Source organism: Eublepharis macularius, chromosome 17, assembly GCF_028583425.1.
Source record: "Eublepharis macularius isolate TG4126 chromosome 17, MPM_Emac_v1.0, whole genome shotgun sequence".
NCBI lineage: Eukaryota > Metazoa > Chordata > Lepidosauria > Squamata > Eublepharidae > Eublepharis > Eublepharis macularius.
This window is the reverse complement of record NC_072806.1, coordinates 15903210-15922884: the sequence shown is the minus strand read 5'-3', so window position 1 is coordinate 15922884 and position 19675 is coordinate 15903210. Positions and strand designations below refer to the sequence as shown.

The window sequence follows — 19675 nt, the reverse complement described above, 5'->3', positions numbered from 1 at the left end:
ATTTGCATAATTTATTCCAGTTTTGCTATCTTGGGGTGGGAACAGGAAATATGCAGGGCACCGAAGATCGTCCTGCCCTCTTATCTCCAAACACTATAGACATTTTTTTCTAAATATTCTTTAATAAGTCTTCTGGCTCCTGAATGCCCGCATGTTTAAGCATGTATCTGCAGCCATAAAGACAAAAAAAATGCTTCTTAAAAGAAAAGGAGGTTTGGGAGGAAGATGAATGCTGTGCTCAATAGAAAAATTTCCGCTTCTTTCTATTTACGTGCAGCTCTGGCTAGTTGCTCGGGCTCGGGGCAAAGGCTGCCGCTGCAGGAGCCGGACACATTTCCCCCAGCATAAGGATCAAGTCCCAAAGGGAGCATATGACAAGGGAGGTGGCAGCGCACCATCAGGACCCAAGAGTGAGCAGCTGAAAAGCATCACGAGCATGCTGATGTGCCAAGCTCCAGCTCCTGTGCCAGAGAGTCCTCCCAGTCACTGGAATCCTAGATAGGAGGCCTCGAAAATGTCCGTGCCATGGATGGTCCTGATGGGCAGCCACTAATGGCTTCTCACTGAAGCCAGTTAACCTCTGCCCTCCCTTTCTGGAGGGTGGACAGTCCCAACACTGATTGGCTTGCTTATGGCTTTTGTAATGAGCTGGGAACCAAGAGAACAGCTTCAAACAGGGACATGGATCCGTCAATTTGCTCGGTGTTTTTGCTTTTTTTAAAAAAGAGACCCTTCTTGATGCCATGTCTTCTTCTTCCACTCTCCCTTCCCAGTACTTTTTTTGCCTTCCTGGAGGAACCTGGCAATCAGATATTATATCTACATCTGTAAATGGCTGGCACAACCATCTGTGTTCTGATGGCCTTCATAGCTTGATCCAAATCAAACACACGACTTCCGCATTGGAGGGCCCATTTGTCATCCCGATCCACGTTCTCAGCCCAACCGTGGCCACTTAAGCACTAGGAACGGCTAGTGCCAGAGCAAATCTTGCTTGTTGAGCGGATTCCTGGCTCAATATTTGAGCCGGCAAGATCTAGGAGAGGGAAATGCCAACCTGTCATTGGACAGCTGCACTTTCCAGAAATCGAGAGGTAAATGGCCTGGCGCTTGCCGTGCGTGAAATTAGACCTTCTTAAGGCAGCCTAACTTGTAGAATGAATTATGCCGATCGGGCAACTTCCACACAGCATGCTGGATTTCACATATTGTTGATAACCCATAAAGGGGAGAGCTCTCGGTGTGCTTTGGAAGCCTCGCATCTCAGAAATGGCCCTCTGGAATTTCATCCCAGATTTATAAAGTTTTCAGTATGAATAATTTGCAGGATTCCTCTCATCATAATAGATGGGGTGTGTATCAATGCACTCATGTGCAAGATAGAGGGGGGGGGTCTTTATATATTGTGGAAATCTATGTATATAGACACACAGTTTCATCTCTCCATAGGGTGGGGAAGGGCATGGCTGAATGGTAGAGCATCTTGCTTTGCGTGCAGGAGGTCCCAGGTTCAATCTCCGGCATCGCCAGTTAAAAAGATCAAGTTGCAGGTGATGTGAAAGAGCCGCTTCCAGTTAGAATAGACAACACTGATTTTGATAGACCATTGATGTGATTCAGTATAAGGCAGCTTTGCGTGTTGTTACAGGGTTTCTCTTTGTCCATAGGACTGCATGACAACCATAGACTAGTGTAAAAAAAGTGATAGGATACACGGAGGGGGAAATCATTGGGGTGGGAGCTAAACTTCCTCCCTCCCTTTGCTGGCCCCAGCATCCTCCCTGAATGGCTGCCTCTGCTCTTTTTCAGTTTGCTCAGGTTGCAGTCTGTTTATGTTGTCCCTCAGAACGGAGCTGGCTGACCTCTGCCTAGCGCCATCTTTTCGCATGCACAACCCTACCATGAACCACACTTGGCGGTCACCGCAGAGTGCAACGTGAAAGCATGATTTGGTTCTCATGTTGTCCCCTTCCTTTAAACCTTAGACATCATCCGCTGCCTCTCTGACGACACCAGCGTACATGCATTCGATCCGCTGGGCGGTTTGGAACCCCTCGCTGGACGTGAGCCCCTCTGAAGTGATCCTTCCGTTGCAAGGGGGAGCCCACCATAATCCCAGCCACGTTTTGGTTTACAAGGCGCCACCGGCTTCCATGAGCTCTGAAGAGGTGAGTCAACATTCCGGACCTCATCTTTTTTGAACACACTGATAGGGCCGTGGTTCACAAGGAGTTTCCAGCTAGACAGCAGAATCAAACCAGCCTGCAGGAAAGCTAATCCAGGGAAGTTAGTTTGAGTGTAGCTCTGCCTGCGCCTGAGTAATGCTGCTCAGTTTGAGGAGATGGACCAAAGTCAAAAGTTTTATAAGACCAGATGGAACACTATTGGCTCCTTTTGATCTCTGCCATTCTGGCGGATGCAGTACCTTCCTCTGCCACCTTCAAATGGGGGCACTGAAGTGCAGTGGAGAGCAGCAGTCTAGCAAGCTTCCATAGAGGAAGTGGTGTCTGGCTTCAAGTTCAGACCCTGAAAGGCACCTTGAAGAAAATCCAGGAGGCACCAATGAGCAAGTGAACAGAGGTGGGTCAAGCAAGGATGGGGGCTAAAGAACTGATGTGTATTTGAGGTTGTTTCACTTTTTAAGCTTTCCTGCTCAAAAAAGCAGGGATCATAGGTACGGAATGAACACAGAGAAAATCTTAAGACAGGATAACGCACACCAAGAGGTGCTGAGCTTAAACGTTAGGAAAACATATCTCAAAGTATGGTTGTTGTGCATCTCAAAGTAGTTCCCGCAGCACAGTGTAGTGGCAACACTTTCATTGCCAGAAATAAAAATACAATAAAGGGAACAATTGTGTAGGATGGGTGTGTAAAGAAAATTGTGTAAAGATTCGAATGCGTGCTTCTTTTGCTTCTATCGCAGCGAGGTTAGGATATGTTGTGTGCATAGAATCCTTCCTAGAGAAAACAGCAAAGTACAATTAGCTGAGTATGGGAACTCATTCCAGTTGCCTGCCCATGCGTCGATGCCGAGATAATTCTGAAAGCTAAACTCAAAAGCGCCCAGGCTTGGTATTAATATCCAGAGCCCCTTGCATCAGACAGGCATAGACAGAACGGCCTGAGTCACAAGGCCACCTCTGAATTCGAGGAGTGACGTGCGCAGCCTCTCTACAGGAGAAAGAGAACACATCACAGGGCCTGGAAGGGAACTGGCGCATGTGCCTGCATCAAAAGCAAATATGTCTGCCCATATGTTTCACCAAGGTTTTAAGATCCTTTAACACTGATGCCCATGTTTGTAACGTGTCTGCCACTGATTGGGCTTAGGAATATTTGTTATAACATTTTGCCATGAAAGAGGCCATAAAAAACAAGCTTTTAGACAGTAACAGGTGTAAGGATGTGTGCATTTCATTCTGTGAAAGTGGAAAAACTGACAATTGCAAAATTCAGTTTCCTGAAAATCTCTGCCCCCTCCCTCCCTCCCTCCCTCCCTCCCTCCCTCTTTCTTTCTTTCTTTCTTTCTTTCTTTCTTTCTTTCTTTCTTTCTTTCTTTCTTTCTTTCTTTCTTTCTTTCTTTCTTTCTTTCTTTCTTTCTTTCTTTCTTTCTTTCTTTCTTTCTTTCTTTCTTTCTTTCTTTCTTTCTTTCTTCCTTCCTTCCTTCCTTCCTTCCTTCCTTCCTTCCTTCCTTCCTTCCTTCCTTCCTTCCTTCCTTCCTTCCTTCCTTCCTTCCTTCCTTCCTTCCTTCCTTCCTTCCTCAGGGTTGTAAAAATATGCTTAAATCTGTCTGGCCTGCTGAGATCTCAGAAGCCAGAAAGGTGTCCTAATAAGATTTCTAGGGGTTGAGGGTGTGGTAACAAGCCCTAGAGCTCCTTATCTCACTATGCCTATGACTCCTCAAAGGAGAATGATAGTGCAAACTTAAGCAGAGTTACTCCAGTCTAAACCCATTGTTTACAAAATTGGACAAACGGCAGAATAGATTTTGCAAAATAAGAGGAATTGTGACTTACGCCCTCTTGCTGCTCCATTGTGATGGAAAATCCTCCTGGAAGGGGTGAGTTGTGTTCCTGCCCTTGGGTTCTTCCTGGGGTGCTGTATTGAAGAAAGCATATGGGGCAGCTTGAAGGCTAGAGAGTTGGAGTCTGGCTTATCTGTTTAATTATGTGTTTTAATATTGTGATAGATGTAATAGATTTATGCACAGTATTCCTTCTTGTTACCATTTTGGCTTCTGTTTATGTTGGGAGAAAGGCAAGTTATGTAAATACCTTCATTTGTATTCATTTATATATCTCAGAATTAAGCTTTTCTTAATACAGGATTTCAGTTTTTTTAAACACATCTGGTCCTGATAGCTATATACTTATCAATGAAAACAATGGAAATAAGGATATTGACATCCTCTCCTCCTTTTCCTTTCTAAATTTCAGGTGAAGCAAGTCGAGTCTGGAACTATCCAGTTCCACTTTTCCACTGGCTTCGATGAAGGACTCAGAACTGTTACAAAACCCTTGAGCAACGCAGAGGCAGAGCCGCCTCTCTCAAAGAATCCTCCTACATCGTCCCCCAGTGAGTGTTTTTTTCCAGATGGCTAACTCTTCAAACGCACAGTGGGAATTCAGTTCTACTCAAAACAGGTGTTGGGAGAGAGGAAGGGGACCCTTAATGTAGTACCATAGTCACAGATTTTTGAAAGATACAGCCAGCACTTCAAGCTAAGCTTGCTGGGAGAGTTTCTTGCTTTATATTGTCGAAGGCTTTCACGGCGGAAGAATGATGGTTGTTGAGGATTTTCCGGGCTGTATAGCCGTGGTCTTGGCATTGTAGTTCCTGACGTTTCACCAGCAGCTGTGACTGGCATCTTCAGAGGTGTAGCACCAAAAGACAGAGATTTTGACACTGAGAGATCTCAGTCTTTTGGTGCTACACCTCTGAAGATGCCAGTCACAGCTGCTGGCGAAATCAGGAACTACAATGCCAAGACCACGGCTATACAGCCCGGAAAATCCACAACAACCATCAGTTTCTTGCTTTGTTCTCCACTTTATACGTGGCACAGTTTCAATGGTGACAAGGGCCTGCTGCTCAAGAGGGTGATGTTTTTGGTACATGAGTGTAGGTACATTAATGAGGACCATGTGTGCCTGTGGTAGTTGCTTAAGCTCCAGGGTAGGGGCAATGTGCACACTAAAATGAAATGCAGAGATGTAACTTGAGGTTGGGAGAAGTACTTGCTTTGCTTTGTCTGGATGTATTTTTTTTTCTGGTTGTAACCCTCCATACTAGGCAGGCAATATATGAACATGTGAAGCTGCCTTAAACTTACAAAAGTCATCCATATAAAAATGGTCTAAACATAGAGCCAGGGGAAGACTGGACTAGAACCCCTGTGCTGGAGGAGCTAGCTTTCCTTGTTTAGGGTATTTGTGGAGGAAACATTCCAAAATGCCACTCCCCGACCTTCCATCTGAGACGGGGCTCTTCAGCAGTACCACACCACATCATCTTGCCAATTGCACATATCCCAGTTCTTGGGCTTGATCGTTTATTCAGAAAACAATAAAGTGGGAAATTGCATCAAACACTCAACTTTGCGGCGTTGGCTTCTGTCCAATAGCCAGCATCAGGAACGAATGCATTTATCTCTTCCTGGAGTGGGGTAATCATGTAGTTTTACATTGAGTGAAAGAGAGTGTCTTCCCCGTCCCCAGCAACTTTATTACCAATAAGTGTGATGGAGTTATTGAAATCTGCAGGATCATTTGTATTTGAGAAACAGCCAGAGACAATAAGATGCTCTCGAAATTTTGCTGCCCAGGAAAGAGCTCATTTTATTGGAGGTGGGGGTGTGATTTCCCAAACACCCACCCTCCCGATAGTGATTACAGTCAGCTCCATGTCTTGTGGCAGCGAATTTCACGAGTAATGTTTGTGCAAATAGCAATATTCTCTCAGACTGAGGCACCCATCTGTAACTGGGTGCGTATCTGCAGTAATGCTGCCCTACCTCGCAGGGTTATGAGGATTAATGAGATAGCGTGTATAAAATGCTTAGCTCGCTTAGAAAAAAGCACAGTATAAATGCTAATTGTTGCACTCAGAACAGCATCAGCAAATTAAGAGCACTCTGACCCTTGTTCCCCATCCTTGGCTTCTCTCAGAAATGATCTTGTGACCTCCCTCCACCCCAGGCCCTTCAGCTGTGGCCCTATACTCCAACCTTGAGCTGGTAGAATCATCTCAGGTCTGTGTAGCTGGTAGATTCCTGCCAATGGACTTCCGTATTGAAATATATGATGCCCTTCTGCTTTTCTGAAGAACCCCCAAGAGACAGAGTATGTGACCATGTTTCGTTCTGACGGAGACTTTTCCCTGTCTGCTTAGGAGGTCTCATGGCTACCATATCTGCTGGGCATGGTGTCTGTAGCAGGATTCCCTGGAAGAGGAGGATGAGGGGCGCTCATACCTCTTGGGAGTCAGAATTTTAGGCCACTCGCCACTCAAGGTGGTTTGGCGCCATCTGAGGCCATTAAAAAGCACTGTGATGATGACATTTTAGGCCATAGAGCTGCCTTTTAAAAGGCATCTTTTGCTTGTGGAGTGAGGCTCCAGCAGTCAGCTTGGGGAAAGAAGCGCTCAAATGAGCATTGGGCTGGCTCTGAAACAGTAAGAAACGGCTGCAAGGGGACTCCACTTTGCTTCTCTTTTGGCACTGAGCGTGCATGCTCCCTTTCGTGCCATCACCTTAGCTGGACCTAAATGCCCTGTCCACGGCTAATCATGGACGGCCTGCAGGACCTCTGCCTGGCACCGCTGACGCGTTACCAGTTGTTAAAGTTTTTCATTGGGCCCTCCTTACTGACATGCCGTGATTGACCTGTGCCGTTTTCAAATTGCAAGGCTCTATGTGCCTTCCTCTTGACAGCTCCCAAACTCCAAGTCAGTCCTCCCGAGAGGCCTCCAGCATGTCTTGGGGAAGATCCTGGCGCTGTGTTTCCCATCAGCTCCTGTGCAAAACGATATTCTGGAGCTGTTGCATCTTAAGCTGCCACTGCTATGGGAACCACCCAGCACAGGGAAATCTAACACTGCTGCCACGGGTAAAATGGCAGGTTTCCTTATGTTCAAAGTGGCTCGCACTGTAAGCCACCCCCTGCAATTCCTGTGAACACATTCCACCCGTTTGGGCACCATCTATAGGACCTTCGGAGGTACCAATTGCTCCTGAATTAAGGTGAAGACTCTCCCGGAAAGGATGGGGATTGTCACAGCAGCCTCCAGCTCCCTAATCATTGCAGTCAAGGGCTGTTCATCGTGTTCCCTGCTCTCCAGTTCAGTGTTGACCAGAAGGACACAATCCCATTGTATAAAGCAACAATAACTCCTGTTCATGTTCTGGTTTCCTGCACATGTAGCCAAGGCCTCTGCCCGCTTCTGGTCTGTGATGTCTTCTGCCGGCAGAACCTGCTGTGGCCTCCCAGATCCATCAATGACTCTTTCACTCGGGCTCAGGTTTTTGGAGCAACTGCTTGAGTCCTCTTCTGTACCGGCACCTGGCTGACTGGAGATCGGCCTGATTCCCAGGGTTTGTGCTCTGTCCAATGAATCTTCCCTCTCTCAGTTATGCCGCTGCTTTTGTCTGGTAGCCATCCACTCTCTCGCGGTCTTTAAATCCTTCTCTAGAGGATATCTGAATATCAGCCCATTGGATACGGTGTCGCTGTGCCCCTTCCAGCCTAGCCACATTAACTACCAGTCCAGCCAATGTCTCCCATACTTGGGAGCAACCCTACATCCCTGCAGAGTCTGAGTTTGATCCTGGGTGGAAATGAAGGTTCAGTGGCTCGGGTGAAGATCAATATCTGTCAGGACTGGCTTAAAACACCCTGTGGGTCCACAGTACGGCTAGGATGTCTTTCTGTTCCCATGCCGTAGAGGAAGTCTAGAAAGAAATGGGAAGTTCCTGGCCTGTGTAGCTAGTAGATTCTTGCCCACTTGCATCTAAATTGAGATATAAGAAGTCCAGCACTTGGGTCTTAGGAGCTTTTCTGAAGAGCCCACAAGAGACAAAGAACGTACCGCATTTACTTTCTGACAGAGACGTTTCCTTGTCTGAATATTCCACCTGAGCTGATAGTTCCTTTGGTAACGCTAATGCCACTGGAGCTGTCAGTTCGAGCAAAGTGCTTGGGTTTATAGAAAAGAACAGTGCTCCTTATCTTATATATGTTTTTGTGGTGGTGTAAAAAAAAAAAAGCAGCCAAAAGATGCAATTCTTCATTGGGCCACTAGAGTGCAGTGGCTCCTTGGCTTTTGCCTCAGAGAGACCCACATTGACCTATATTCTGTTTGCAAATGCTTTGGTTTCAAGCGAGGCGGGGGTTTCGTTTGCTGTCTAATAGGTTTTCAAACCTGGAGCTTGAAAGGGTCAATTGGAAAAAAAAAGGTTTAATGGTGGCAATTTCTGTTAGGCTTTCCTTGACATAGTCTGGAAGAGTGGCCAGTGAGTTGAGTGCAGTGAAAAAGCAGAATGGCGCCTAAGAGATTATCTAGTTTATTGTGACATAAATGGATGACTGCAGAACTGTTGAGCTGCTGACCCTCCTTCCCCACAGAGGCAGCTTTGAACCAGAGTAACGCTACAGATTAGCAAAGAAGGGGAAATATATCTGGGCATGTCACCCACCCATCTTCGGTCAGGGCTGAGCTTGAGAGATGGCTCTCCGCACTTGGCTTCAGATCAGTTGTTAAGTTTAATAGTTAAATTAGTAAGCTAATATGCTGAATATAACGTTGAATATAAAATATAAAATGTTGAATGTAAAGTATCTTAAGCAGGTGTGGGGATGAAGAGGAGAAATATTATGTAGTTCCATTACTCTTGATATATATATATGTCTTTATCTTTTATGTATTGTTCACTGTTTATTGTTTAAGTAAAAAAAGGCCCTGAACTTACTCCAACTAAGAGGAGCTCCAGATAGCCCAACAAATACAGAAAACACTGGTGTTTCCCAACAGCAAACGCATAATGTCTGGATGCCACACACGAATGAATGTACATCCCATGCCCAGGGAAGCTCATTGGGTCTAGTTCTCCTGATTAGTGTTCACATGTCTTCAGTGGTACACACACGCTCATGTGCCACACCCAACAGGTCTATTTCAGAAGTAGCAATGAGTTTGTCCTGAAATAGTCTGCCCAGTAATTGTGATCTCCATCAGCCAACCCAAAAGTTTAGCTGAACTGGCTTCTGTAGAACTGTAGAACCAATCGGCATGGCAGAGCTGCTCAGCAGATTCATGCATCCCACTGGCACTTAAGGAGAGATCAGGAGACCACCATTTTCACAAAAGTGGCCACCAACAAATGAGTGTCTTATTTGTTAGAGTGTTGGGCTAGGGTCTGGGAGACCCTGGCTCGAATCCCGGCTCTGCCATGGCATCTTGCTGGGCGACCTTGAGTTAGTCAGTCTCTTTCAGCCTAACCAACCTCACAGGGTTGTTGTGAGGATAAAATGGAGGAGAAGATTATAATTTTTTTTTTTAAAAAAAGAAACAAAAGTGGAAGAGAAGAGAACAACGTAAGCTGCTTTGAGTTCCCATTGGGGAGAAAGGCGTGATAAATATGAAATAAAAATTAATTTCCTGCAGCGGTTGTAATATGCAGAGCTGCCCTCAAGGCTTGTTTTCTTACCGGTATGCTCATTGACTGTGGCATCCAGCGATGACCCGCGTTTGCAAAACAAGCTGTTAACTTGCACTAACTTAAGTGCAAAATAATTTTCAGCACGGACAATATGTTCAGCTAGGTGTAAGCGAGTGCTCTTGAGGAAAGCTTTGCAGAGACACCTCCTAAGATCCTCAGAAAAATTCGGCAGACAGCTTCTTGTGCAGCAGAGAGCAGACTGCTGCAATTTATACTGTACTGTCAACATACATGGCGTTTCATGGACTTGCATAAGCAAAAAAGATGGATTCCCGGTTTTGATAGTGAAAGAGATTGCAAGTGGGTGGGGAGGTGGGGAAGGGAGAGGAGAGGGCAAGAAAGGATGGCTACTGTTTAGGCTTTGTTTTGGTTATGGATGGAAGCCAAAGGGGGAAGCCAAAGGCTTTTGTGAAAAGGGTGGGCTTTGATAAGAGATGTGACATTTCCATGCACTTGTGGTCCAGAAACCTCCTTGTGTGGCACTGAAGATTACATCAACAGAAAAGAGAAGATGAGAAGTTTCTAATGGGTGGAAGTCAGACAGCCATGCGTAGTCCAAAGCTCCTGGGCCTTGCCACAGAGAATGGCATGATTTTCCTCTTCTACCCCTCTGCCTCATTTCAACCTAGGGTTGCCATCCTCCAGGTAGTGGCTGGAGTTCTCCCGGAATTACAACTGGTCTCCAGGCCACAGAGATCAGTTCACCTGAAGAAAATAGCTACTTTGGGAGTGGGTGGGTGGGTGGGTGGGTGGATTCTATGGAATTATGCCATGCCCTCCCCAAACCCCACTTTCTCCAGGTTTCACCCCCCAGATCTCCAGGAATTTCCCAACTTGGAGCTGGCAACCCTATTTCAACCCATGCCTTAGTTTCCTGCTTCTCCCAGCACTGTCACTGGTGATCATCAGGCATATCAGCTGATTATGTCTTAGGCCGGGCAGCGTCTCTGCTTGAGACGGAAGAAAGGGGCACACCAGCTTTGCTCTCTCCTGCCTGACTCAGCCAAGTGCTGTGCCCTGGGATTTTGTATCTTCTGAAGTCGCTCTCCTGATTCTTTTCATTCCTAATTTGCTGAGGACCTTTTTTAAAAACAAAATGTCGGTCTCTTGATCTCTCCTTAATTGCCAGTGGAACGTGTGCATCTGCAGAGCTGCAGTGTCATGTTGATTGGGCCTAGTCGGGAACGGCTCTACGGAAGCCAGTTCAACTGCGCTTTTGGGTGGCTGATGGGGTCACAATTACCGGGAAGACTATTTCAGGACACACTCGTTGCTGCTGCTGAAATAATGCCTTCATGAAAACACAGAGCTTTGTTAAATTGTCTGGCCAAAAGCACTGTTTATCATAGGGCTGGAGAGAGGAGGTGGAAGCTTGAGGGGAAACACTGAAATCTTAACCTCACTTCATCACTCAGTCAAGTTCTGAATGCTGTATCCAAAATTAGAAAAGAACCTCAGTGGTCCATTTGATAATGTTCCTAAGCAGGCCAAGTTTAGAGCACAGAGTACCTTGGGAAAACTACGTGGAGCTGCTTGGTACTGGTTCATGCAACTGGCTAACCCACAGCGTTTCCTAGCATGGCGGTCTTTAACTTGTCCAGAGCCGGGGTCTACTGAATTGCAAACCTGTGTCGGGAAGTCACATGACATCTATGTCATATGACAGGAGGAGGAGAAACCAGTTATGACTTATGACCTCAGTGATGTCAAGCCAGGACCAAGGGCAGGAGATCAAAAGAGATGGAGACAGAAAACCTAAGCTAAGCATGGAGGGGTGCACCCTAGCAAGGAACAAGCCAATGGTCAGCACCATATAGAGAAATCTTCTCCACCACATTGTCCTGTTGGTCTTTTCAGCAAGGTTCCACAGAGAGGCAGGAAACGTGCTTGCTACGCAGCAAATCCTTGCGAAAAATGGCAGCTCTCAAGGTGCTCACAACCCAGGCGGAGGAGCTCTGTGACCCATCCGAGGATCTTGAACCATGCTCAGGTGCATATGCAAGGGAGCTGTGACTGGACATGTCTTCCACCACAGGTTTAAGGGCTGCCCTCCACATTCCATATATTTATGCCAGAAGACATCTGGAGACCCTGAGTGTAATCCAGCTGCCATGGAAACTGTGGAGACTCAAACCCCAGCTGGAAAAGGCCTCTGGCTTAGGCTCTGAAGACATGCTGCTGCCTCTCAGGATTGATCGTGTTCAGCTAAATAGAAACATTTGGTGGAAACGATCAACTTTGGAGGCTGTGACTGCCGTTCTCTTTCTTGGATTATTCTCAAAGGGAACAGGATAATACTGTAGTGCTACTTAGCTGATCATTTGGGGCTCTTTGATAGCATCAAGGAGGCAAGGAGGTCAGTGTACATGGAATATCTTTGCATGCAGCAGTTCAGCATTGCCATTTTTTATTTTTGCAAAAAAATTGATTGGATTCAACTCAGTTCTACTGCAGACGTAGCCACAACTCTGCACTGCCCTAACCCTGTGCCTACGTACTTCTTAGTGAATCTCATTTGTCTGTACGGTAAGAGATGTTGAAGGTTCATGTCCATCCATTACTTTCTGGTTCCGAGTCTGCGAAGGGTCTCGGTCTCAAAAATAGAGCCAACCTTCCCCAGCTTCTCTAACAGTGGCTTTGCACTTGGCTTGTCTGGCATAGCCTTGTGTGCTGATGAGTGATGACCATTGCTTTTGAAACTCGACTTTCCTCGATCAGTTTGGCCCAGAAGCACACAGCTGATTAACTCTTTCAGTGTGAAAGAGGGAGGAATGTCCGAAAGATTGCAAGGGAAAAGGAAAGCACGTTCTGCTGAATCTACTCCAGTGAAATTGCCCGTGACTAAAGCTCTTCTTTTGCAACGGATCCCAGGCGCACTCTGGCAGCAAGCCTCTTCTGAGAACATACTTCAGAGGGAGGGCATGCCAGGGACTCCCAAACTGGGAATTTCGAGGTCTGGGGCTCATTCCTAACCTAGTTTCAGGTGGGTAGCCATATTGGTCTGCAATAGAAAAGCAGGATTCAGGTCCAGTAGCACTTTAAAGCCGATACCTAACCTAGGACCATCTGCGCTCAGGTCTGCTCAAGAAAAGAAGGAAATAAGGGTCTGTGATATTGGCTGGCGGTACAGAGCCCCTTGAGCTAATAACTGAGGCTTCTGCTCGGCTTTCTGCCCTTGCCTGGTCAAGTAAAGAAAAAGGCACTATCCTGTGTTTTAGTTGAGCAAACATCTGGCTATGGAAGGACGTGCTTAGAGGATATTGCTGCTCAGCACCCCACACTGTACTGAACCAAGGATCTTGCTGGTAGGAGTGCCGCCACATATAGGGGACCCTACGAAGGGCTCCCCATCAACTGGTGCATGCAGGTGTGTCTTTGGGTCTCCAGACTTCCAGGCCTCTGCACGGCAAGCCCCCTCTCCCTGCTGAGCAGTGGGTGCCTATGGTCAGCTTGCGTGTGGGGAGGCAGAAATGTAACACAACCCAGTCTCTCCCCAGCAATAGAGCAAGGGGGACTGTATGAGGGGGCAGACCGGAGAATCCGAAAACAAAAGCCACGGAAACACCTTTTAGGAGGAACAACCAAAATTACTGTGATTCAGCGGCAGAGCATCTCTTCGGCATGCAGAAGGCCCCAGGTTCTCCAGTTGGAAGCACCAGATAGCAGGTGATATGAAAGACCTCTGCCTGAAAGTGAGAGCCGCTGCCAGTCTGAGTAGACACTACTGACCTCGATGGACCAAAGGTCTGATTCAGTATAAGGCGGCTTCATGTGTTCACCTGTGTGTGCGCCACCAAAGGAGCATTTGAGTTCTTCAGGCTGGATGTTAAAAAAAAAAAAGGCAGGATGAGGGAGGGCCCCCTTGCCTGCATTGTGGAGGGGTGCCTGTAGGATGCTTAGCCGATTTCAGTAGGCACGGGGTGGGATTGGTTGGTGTCAGATTGTGCCCTCGGTATGCTGGGAAGAAGAAACATGCAGGCATTCTCTGTAGCTAGCCGCAGTCTTCCTAGGAGAAGCCTTCATGAAGTATGTGACTTCCAGACAGCTGATGGTGGCATTTGATTGGCTGGCTCAGCAGCTGCACCTCATGCTAATAGTGCTTGTATTTCCTTTTCCCTCTGCTCTCTTAGGGTCTCCGCCTTCTCCTCAGATGTCATCATCCACTCAAGATTATTCCCGAGGCCCTGGGGTAAGTGCGTGAGGATGCGCTTGGGATTCCTGTCAGTTGACTCACTGCAAGGAACCAGGCGGTGGGGAATAATATAACTGAATATTAAGTTGCCAAACTTCTGAGAGCTGAGGCAGCCTTTATTTCTGAATGAAAACAGAAGGCACACCTCACTGTACACCCCCCGCCTTGGCTTTAGAGTAAGAATGACCTACTCCCCGAGAAGCTGGTCATTTGTATTTCTGCAGGAGTCTGTTCTGGATATGCCCCCTCTAATGGCATTGCAATGATCCAATCATACCTGGTGCAGGGAAACAGCAAAATTACCTATTCCCAGCACAAGCTGATTGTAAAGGACAAGGCCAGAACAGTAAATCCAGCAGAGATGCAGCGGACAGCCTCCTCTGTGGATAATTCTGTCTAGTCTGCACTTTGGGCTTGATTAAATAAGCCAATCATATCCCATACACAGAAATGGAAAATTATCTGCCCTCACACAAAGGTTAATTGGAAGAAGGAAAGGGAAGAAACCCCTACAGACCGCTACATCATGCAGAGTTGCAGCGGTAAGCAGGGCACCTCCTCTGTGGTTGGCAGCTTGAGGCTCCCCAGGAGCTTTAATGTTTTAAAAATATTTTGTTTCTCAACAGTTCTTTGGGGGCATTATTGGCTTAATGTTGTTTTTTAAAAAAAATGTTGTTTTAAGCACGAGCTCCCAATTCTTGTCATGTTTCATGGAGGGCAGCCCTTGGTAAATTAAGGAGCTTGGCTCCCACAGAGAAAGGACTGGAGAGAAATAAAGGAGCTTAGTGGGTAAGCTTGCCTGGAAAAGCTGTTAGGATTCGAAGACAGAGCAGAGACAGAGAAGATGGATTCCCCATCCTCCTCAGGGACCTCCCCTTGATGCTCATTGGATGAAAATCTGATATTGCACCCATCCTGGTTTTAAACGATAGAGGACCGAAAGGCAGGCCTTGTGCCAGCTGCTTCCTATCATCAGCTTCATTCTCACACAGAAACATTCTCCTTCACTCTGTTGTTTACAGGGGCATTTTACGTTTGGCTGATTTTAAAAAATAATAATGCTTTTAAAAACAAAGTTATCTGTTAATATGTCTCCTCCACATTATGCACCTGGGAGGGTCTGGAGCTCAAAGGGAGGGACCTTGGCTCATGGGCAAAACACCTACTTTGCCTACAGCAGGCCTTCAGTTCAATCCCCAGCGTCTCCAGTTAAAAAGTTACAAGTAATAGCAGTTTGGAAGGACCTTCCCTGTCTCTGACACCCTGGAGAAACAAGCCCGTGTCCGAATTGGCAGTACTGAGCTAGAGGGACGAATGTTTCTCTAAACTGGTATAAGGCAGATTCATATGTTTACATGAACATACACACGAAGCTGCCTTATTCTGAATCAAGTCTTTGGTCCATCAAGGTCAGCATTGTCTACTCAGACTGGCAGTGGCTCCCCAGGGTCTCAGAGTCTTTCTACACGAGACATCTTACGTGGGTATGCTCAAGTGTTGGGAGACGCAATGTTAGCCGGGAAGCGTAGTTTAAAAAAAACAGAGTCAATTTCACCTCCTGAGAGGTGATGGTAAAATTAACAAACCCTCTGAGGAGTGATCTCCGCTGACTCTATCTTTTAAAACTACGCTTCCCGGCTAACATTGCGTCTCCCAACACTTGAGCATCCCCGTGTAAGATGTCTCGTGTAGAGAGAGTGTCAGGCAGAGGTCTTTCACATCACTTACTTCCTGGTCCTTTTAAATGGAGAGGCTGGAGATTGAACGGGGACTTTCTGCATGCAAGGAGAGGCGCTTCCACTGAGCCACAGCCCCTTCCCTACATTACGTTGCCTGATGAAATGTCGATTGTTAGCTGCTCGAGGGCAGAAACCTGCTTATATTACTCTCTAAAGTGCCAAGAAGAACAAAGGAATTATATAAAGAGCCTGGCTATGTAGTGGTTAGAGTGTGAAAATGGAGTGCGAGAGACCCGGGAATCCCCACTTTGCCATGGAAGCCTGCCAGGTGACCTTGGGCCAGTCACGCACTCTCAGCTAACCTGCCTCGCAGGGTTTTTATGAGGATAAAATGGAGGAAAGGAGAATGATGGAAGCTGCTTTGGTCTCCAATGGGAAGAAAGGCAGGGTAGAGAGGAAGGGGAAAGACGGACAGACAGACAGACAGACAGACCACTGTGGGAAAATGCACATGATTTCAATAGTGAAGTCATAAGCTTAAGTTATGGCCATTCACACACTTGGGAACAAGCTGCCATTAAATATGGTAGGTCTGCATGCCTAGTAAAAATATATAAGGTTGAGATGCAAGCCTTGACTACACTCGTATAGTCATCAGGAAGAGGAGCTACATCCATCCTTTATCATGCCAGATCACCACATACAGGGAGCGTCTGAAGCAAGGAACGTTCCATTCTATCTGCAGATAGTCCTGCCACCCCATTCCATGCAGTATGTGGCCCTCTCAGTAATGCAGGAGCAAGCATCTCACGGTGCCTAATCTGGAGGACAGAATGGACTGCAAGCTGCGAGAGCTCTCTCCCTCCTCTCCCGCCATCATCACAGCAGAAAAAGCAGAGAGGATGTTTTCATCCTAACGATAATCCTTTCATTTCAGCTGTCAATCTCCCAGCTCTCAGTGTCTCCAGAGAACCGTATCTCCAAACCTCCGCTGCCACCCTCTAGCAGAGCTGTGCTCTCCCATTCCTCTGAGGCTCAGGGACGGGCACACGAGGTAAAAGGAACAGAAGGGGCTCTTGCCTTACAAGTGAGTCTTGGGTGCCCTTGCGTGCCAGGGCAGCAGGTCTCCTAATTTTCAACTAAGGATGAATGGACTGCCTCCCTTCCATTCTTTTATTGTTCTGGAATTTCACCAATAATTGCTCTGTGTTCCAATTCCAGTGAAATTATCTGGCCTAGCTTATTAGGACCTGGGTAAGGGAAAGACGGGGGAAGATTGTTGTGCTAGAGTTCTGCTTCCCTGTGGAACAGTACAGCAAATGGCAATGGGAGCAGCAAAACAGGCTAAATACATACACAGTGTGATGGGAGTATGTTGTGAGAGCAGAAATTAGAAGCAGCCACTCTGGAGGTTGTGGTGTAATCCTACCTAGTTTTGCATGAGACTCTACCCTGGGTATATTGCTAGACTGGGCAAAATAAGAAACTTCTTTTATTCAGAATGATTACAAAGCTGTTTTCCTTTCTGCCAATACTTATTTGGGATAAAACCCAATATTACCTTAAGAGTCACATTTAGCTTTACAATCAGGACTGTATGTTTTTTAAACTTACAGGTTTTTAAAAATTTGAGCCAAAGTAGCCAGAAAACTGAAATTCTGCGATATTTTAATCAGACAAATGTGCCTGTGTTTGGCTTTCATTCAAACTTCCTTTAAAAAAGAAAACTGAAATTCTCGGGGATGCCAATTCTCCACTTAGTGCCACATTTCATGTTTCTTGTGTGGAAATCAAGCAAGGCTCTCTTTGTTGATGAGTCTGGAAAAGATACGTTGGACATCATCATGGGAATTTTAACATAATTTGGAAGGTAGCAGGTTTATCCCAGGAGCAAGCAGGCAGAACAAACGAGGAGGCTGATGTTAGGGTCAGGAGGAAATGAGAGGATAGGTCAGCACTCTCTGTGGTCCAGTTACGTCTGGCTGGTCCTCTGAAGCTGCCTTGTTCATGCACCCGGCAGTGCACATCTCTGCCTGCTTCCCATTTGAAAGTGCATCAACCAAATTCTTTCCTTCTCTAGCGGAGTAGCCCATTGGGGGGCATCAGCCATTTGGAGTATGACCTCAGCTATAGCTCACCAGTTCAGGAATCCGCAGCCAATGACCAGCTCCAGGAGTTGCCATTTACACCGGTTCACATGCCCATTATGGCTCTTGGGGCACACTCAGGAAGGTGAGATTGGGAAAGGAGTGGTTGGGGGAAGGGCTACGTTATCTTGTGGTAATCTGTACAATAGCTCTGTAATGTACGCGGTATTGTTGTCCCCTATTTCAGATGTACCGATTGAGGTAGAGCAGAGGGGTGGGGTGGGGGCTTGTCTAAAGTTACTTCTTGAGTTTGTGGCACAGCTGAAATTTGAACCCGGAACCTTCGGGGTCTCAGCTCATTCTGCTAGGTCCTATGCGACACCAGCACCCTACAGCATTTGATCCAGCTGATTCTCCCAGACATGTTCTGGGAAACTGAGGTTCAGACTCTCCAGTGGCATGTGGTCTCTCCCAAAGTCAAAAGGCTGTTGTCCTTCAGCTCTAGCACTACCCTTACACGAGCTTCCCTCGCCCGCCTGCGAGCATCTGGGTTTCCTGAGATCATGGACTGCAACAAGGAGCCCGCCCAAGTCGTGGATCCTATGGACTTTGTGGATTTCAACCCACAGAGGGAAGAAGCTGACATGTTGCAAAGCAACGAAATCATCTTTCAGTTTCTTGCATTCACAAGGTAAAGTCCCAGAAACCGACTTTCTATATTCGTTTCTCCTATAGCTGAGCCACATTCAGATGGTATACTCAGCATCTGGGACAGCATCTGGGACAGCGCTGGGATAACTTCTGATTGCCCCAAGGGAAGGGGCTATCCAACTGGTGATACAAGGGAGGAATGTGATAGTGGCAGCCCCATTTGGATCACACAGGCCATGTCTCCTAGGCCTCTTTCATATATCTATTGGGTACTTATAGCTATTGGGTACTCCTTATAGAGAAGGGCTTCCTGCCATTAGGCCCAGTGGTTCATCTTCAATAGAGCACATTTCAGTTAGCAGCCTGAAGGATCCGTGACAAGTATCCAAGGGTTTAGTTTTGTCAGATGGAGTACGGAGTACCTCCTGCTTTAGTCTCTTAGGGAGTCTGCCAACTAGCCGTATAACAGTTCATGGGAGGCTTTTGTATCATGGTCCTCTGGCAAGGTGTTGCAGCAGGAAGAGGCTGGGATTAAAGCAGTTCTGGAGTCCCTCCAGGATGGATTGCTTAGGAGTCTGAGTACAGACAGGTAATAGCATTAAACACAATTCTGACTTTTAAAAAAAAGTGGTGGTGGGGAGAAGTCCTCCCCATCCTCTCTTAATTCCACATACCCAGTCCTGAAGAATTCACAGTCTTTTAACCCATTTTCCTACACGGAACCTGCATTGGTTCTTGATCCTCTGATTAATTCCCTTTGAGCCCTATCAAAGGTTTCTCTTAAAGAATTCACACTTAAAACCGTACTTAAAGCCCCTTTGCAAAGTCTCTATCTGAATTGTTATGAATGACCAATCAGTGCTTTTTCCTATTGGCCTGGGTAGCTTGCAGCAAATTCTGCATTACATGGACCCTTTCTTGTGCCTGGTTTACCAGAGGGATGACAGGCATAAAGAACATGTTATGAGAGCTCTAAAACGTTGCCTGAGTAGAAATTTCTGTTGCTGATTGGCTCCAGAAATGTAGTTACATGCCATAAAAAGGAACTGGGAAGCCCCTTCTCAGTACATTTCTGCTTCAGCAGTTCGAAGGGCATCTAAATCTGCAGCGTTCAGGGGTGGGGGAAAGATCATCCAAGGGGGAGATCCATAGAACTATCCCCTGGGTATAGGTCTGTAACTTCACCATGCTTTGTTAGATAGACTTCTGGGCTACAGTTGTATTGGCCTCTGGGGACAGAGTTCTATAAAGTGCTGCCCCGGTTCAGGAACCCACGTAGAGGATAGCACTGTTAATTTACACCCTTGATGTTGGGATTTTCCTCCAGACACAAGGGAAGGAAAATAAG

The 19675-nt window shown here is 46.6% G+C and overlaps 1 protein-coding gene across 1 annotated transcript in view; it reads left to right on the top strand.

The window, feature by feature from the left end:
• The window catches only part of NPHP4 (nephrocystin 4), a 105777-nt gene that overhangs the window by 49674 nt on the left and 36428 nt on the right, over positions 1–19675 (top strand). Inside the window, exons 11-16 of the mRNA XM_055002010.1 lie at positions 1986–2168; positions 4440–4578; positions 13849–13907; positions 16527–16643; positions 17670–17821; positions 18176–18367. Coding sequence (XP_054857985.1) covers positions 1986–2168; positions 4440–4578; positions 13849–13907; positions 16527–16643; positions 17670–17821; positions 18176–18367 — 842 coding nt within the window. The remainder of the gene's footprint in view (positions 1–1985; positions 2169–4439; positions 4579–13848; positions 13908–16526; positions 16644–17669; positions 17822–18175; positions 18368–19675) is intronic.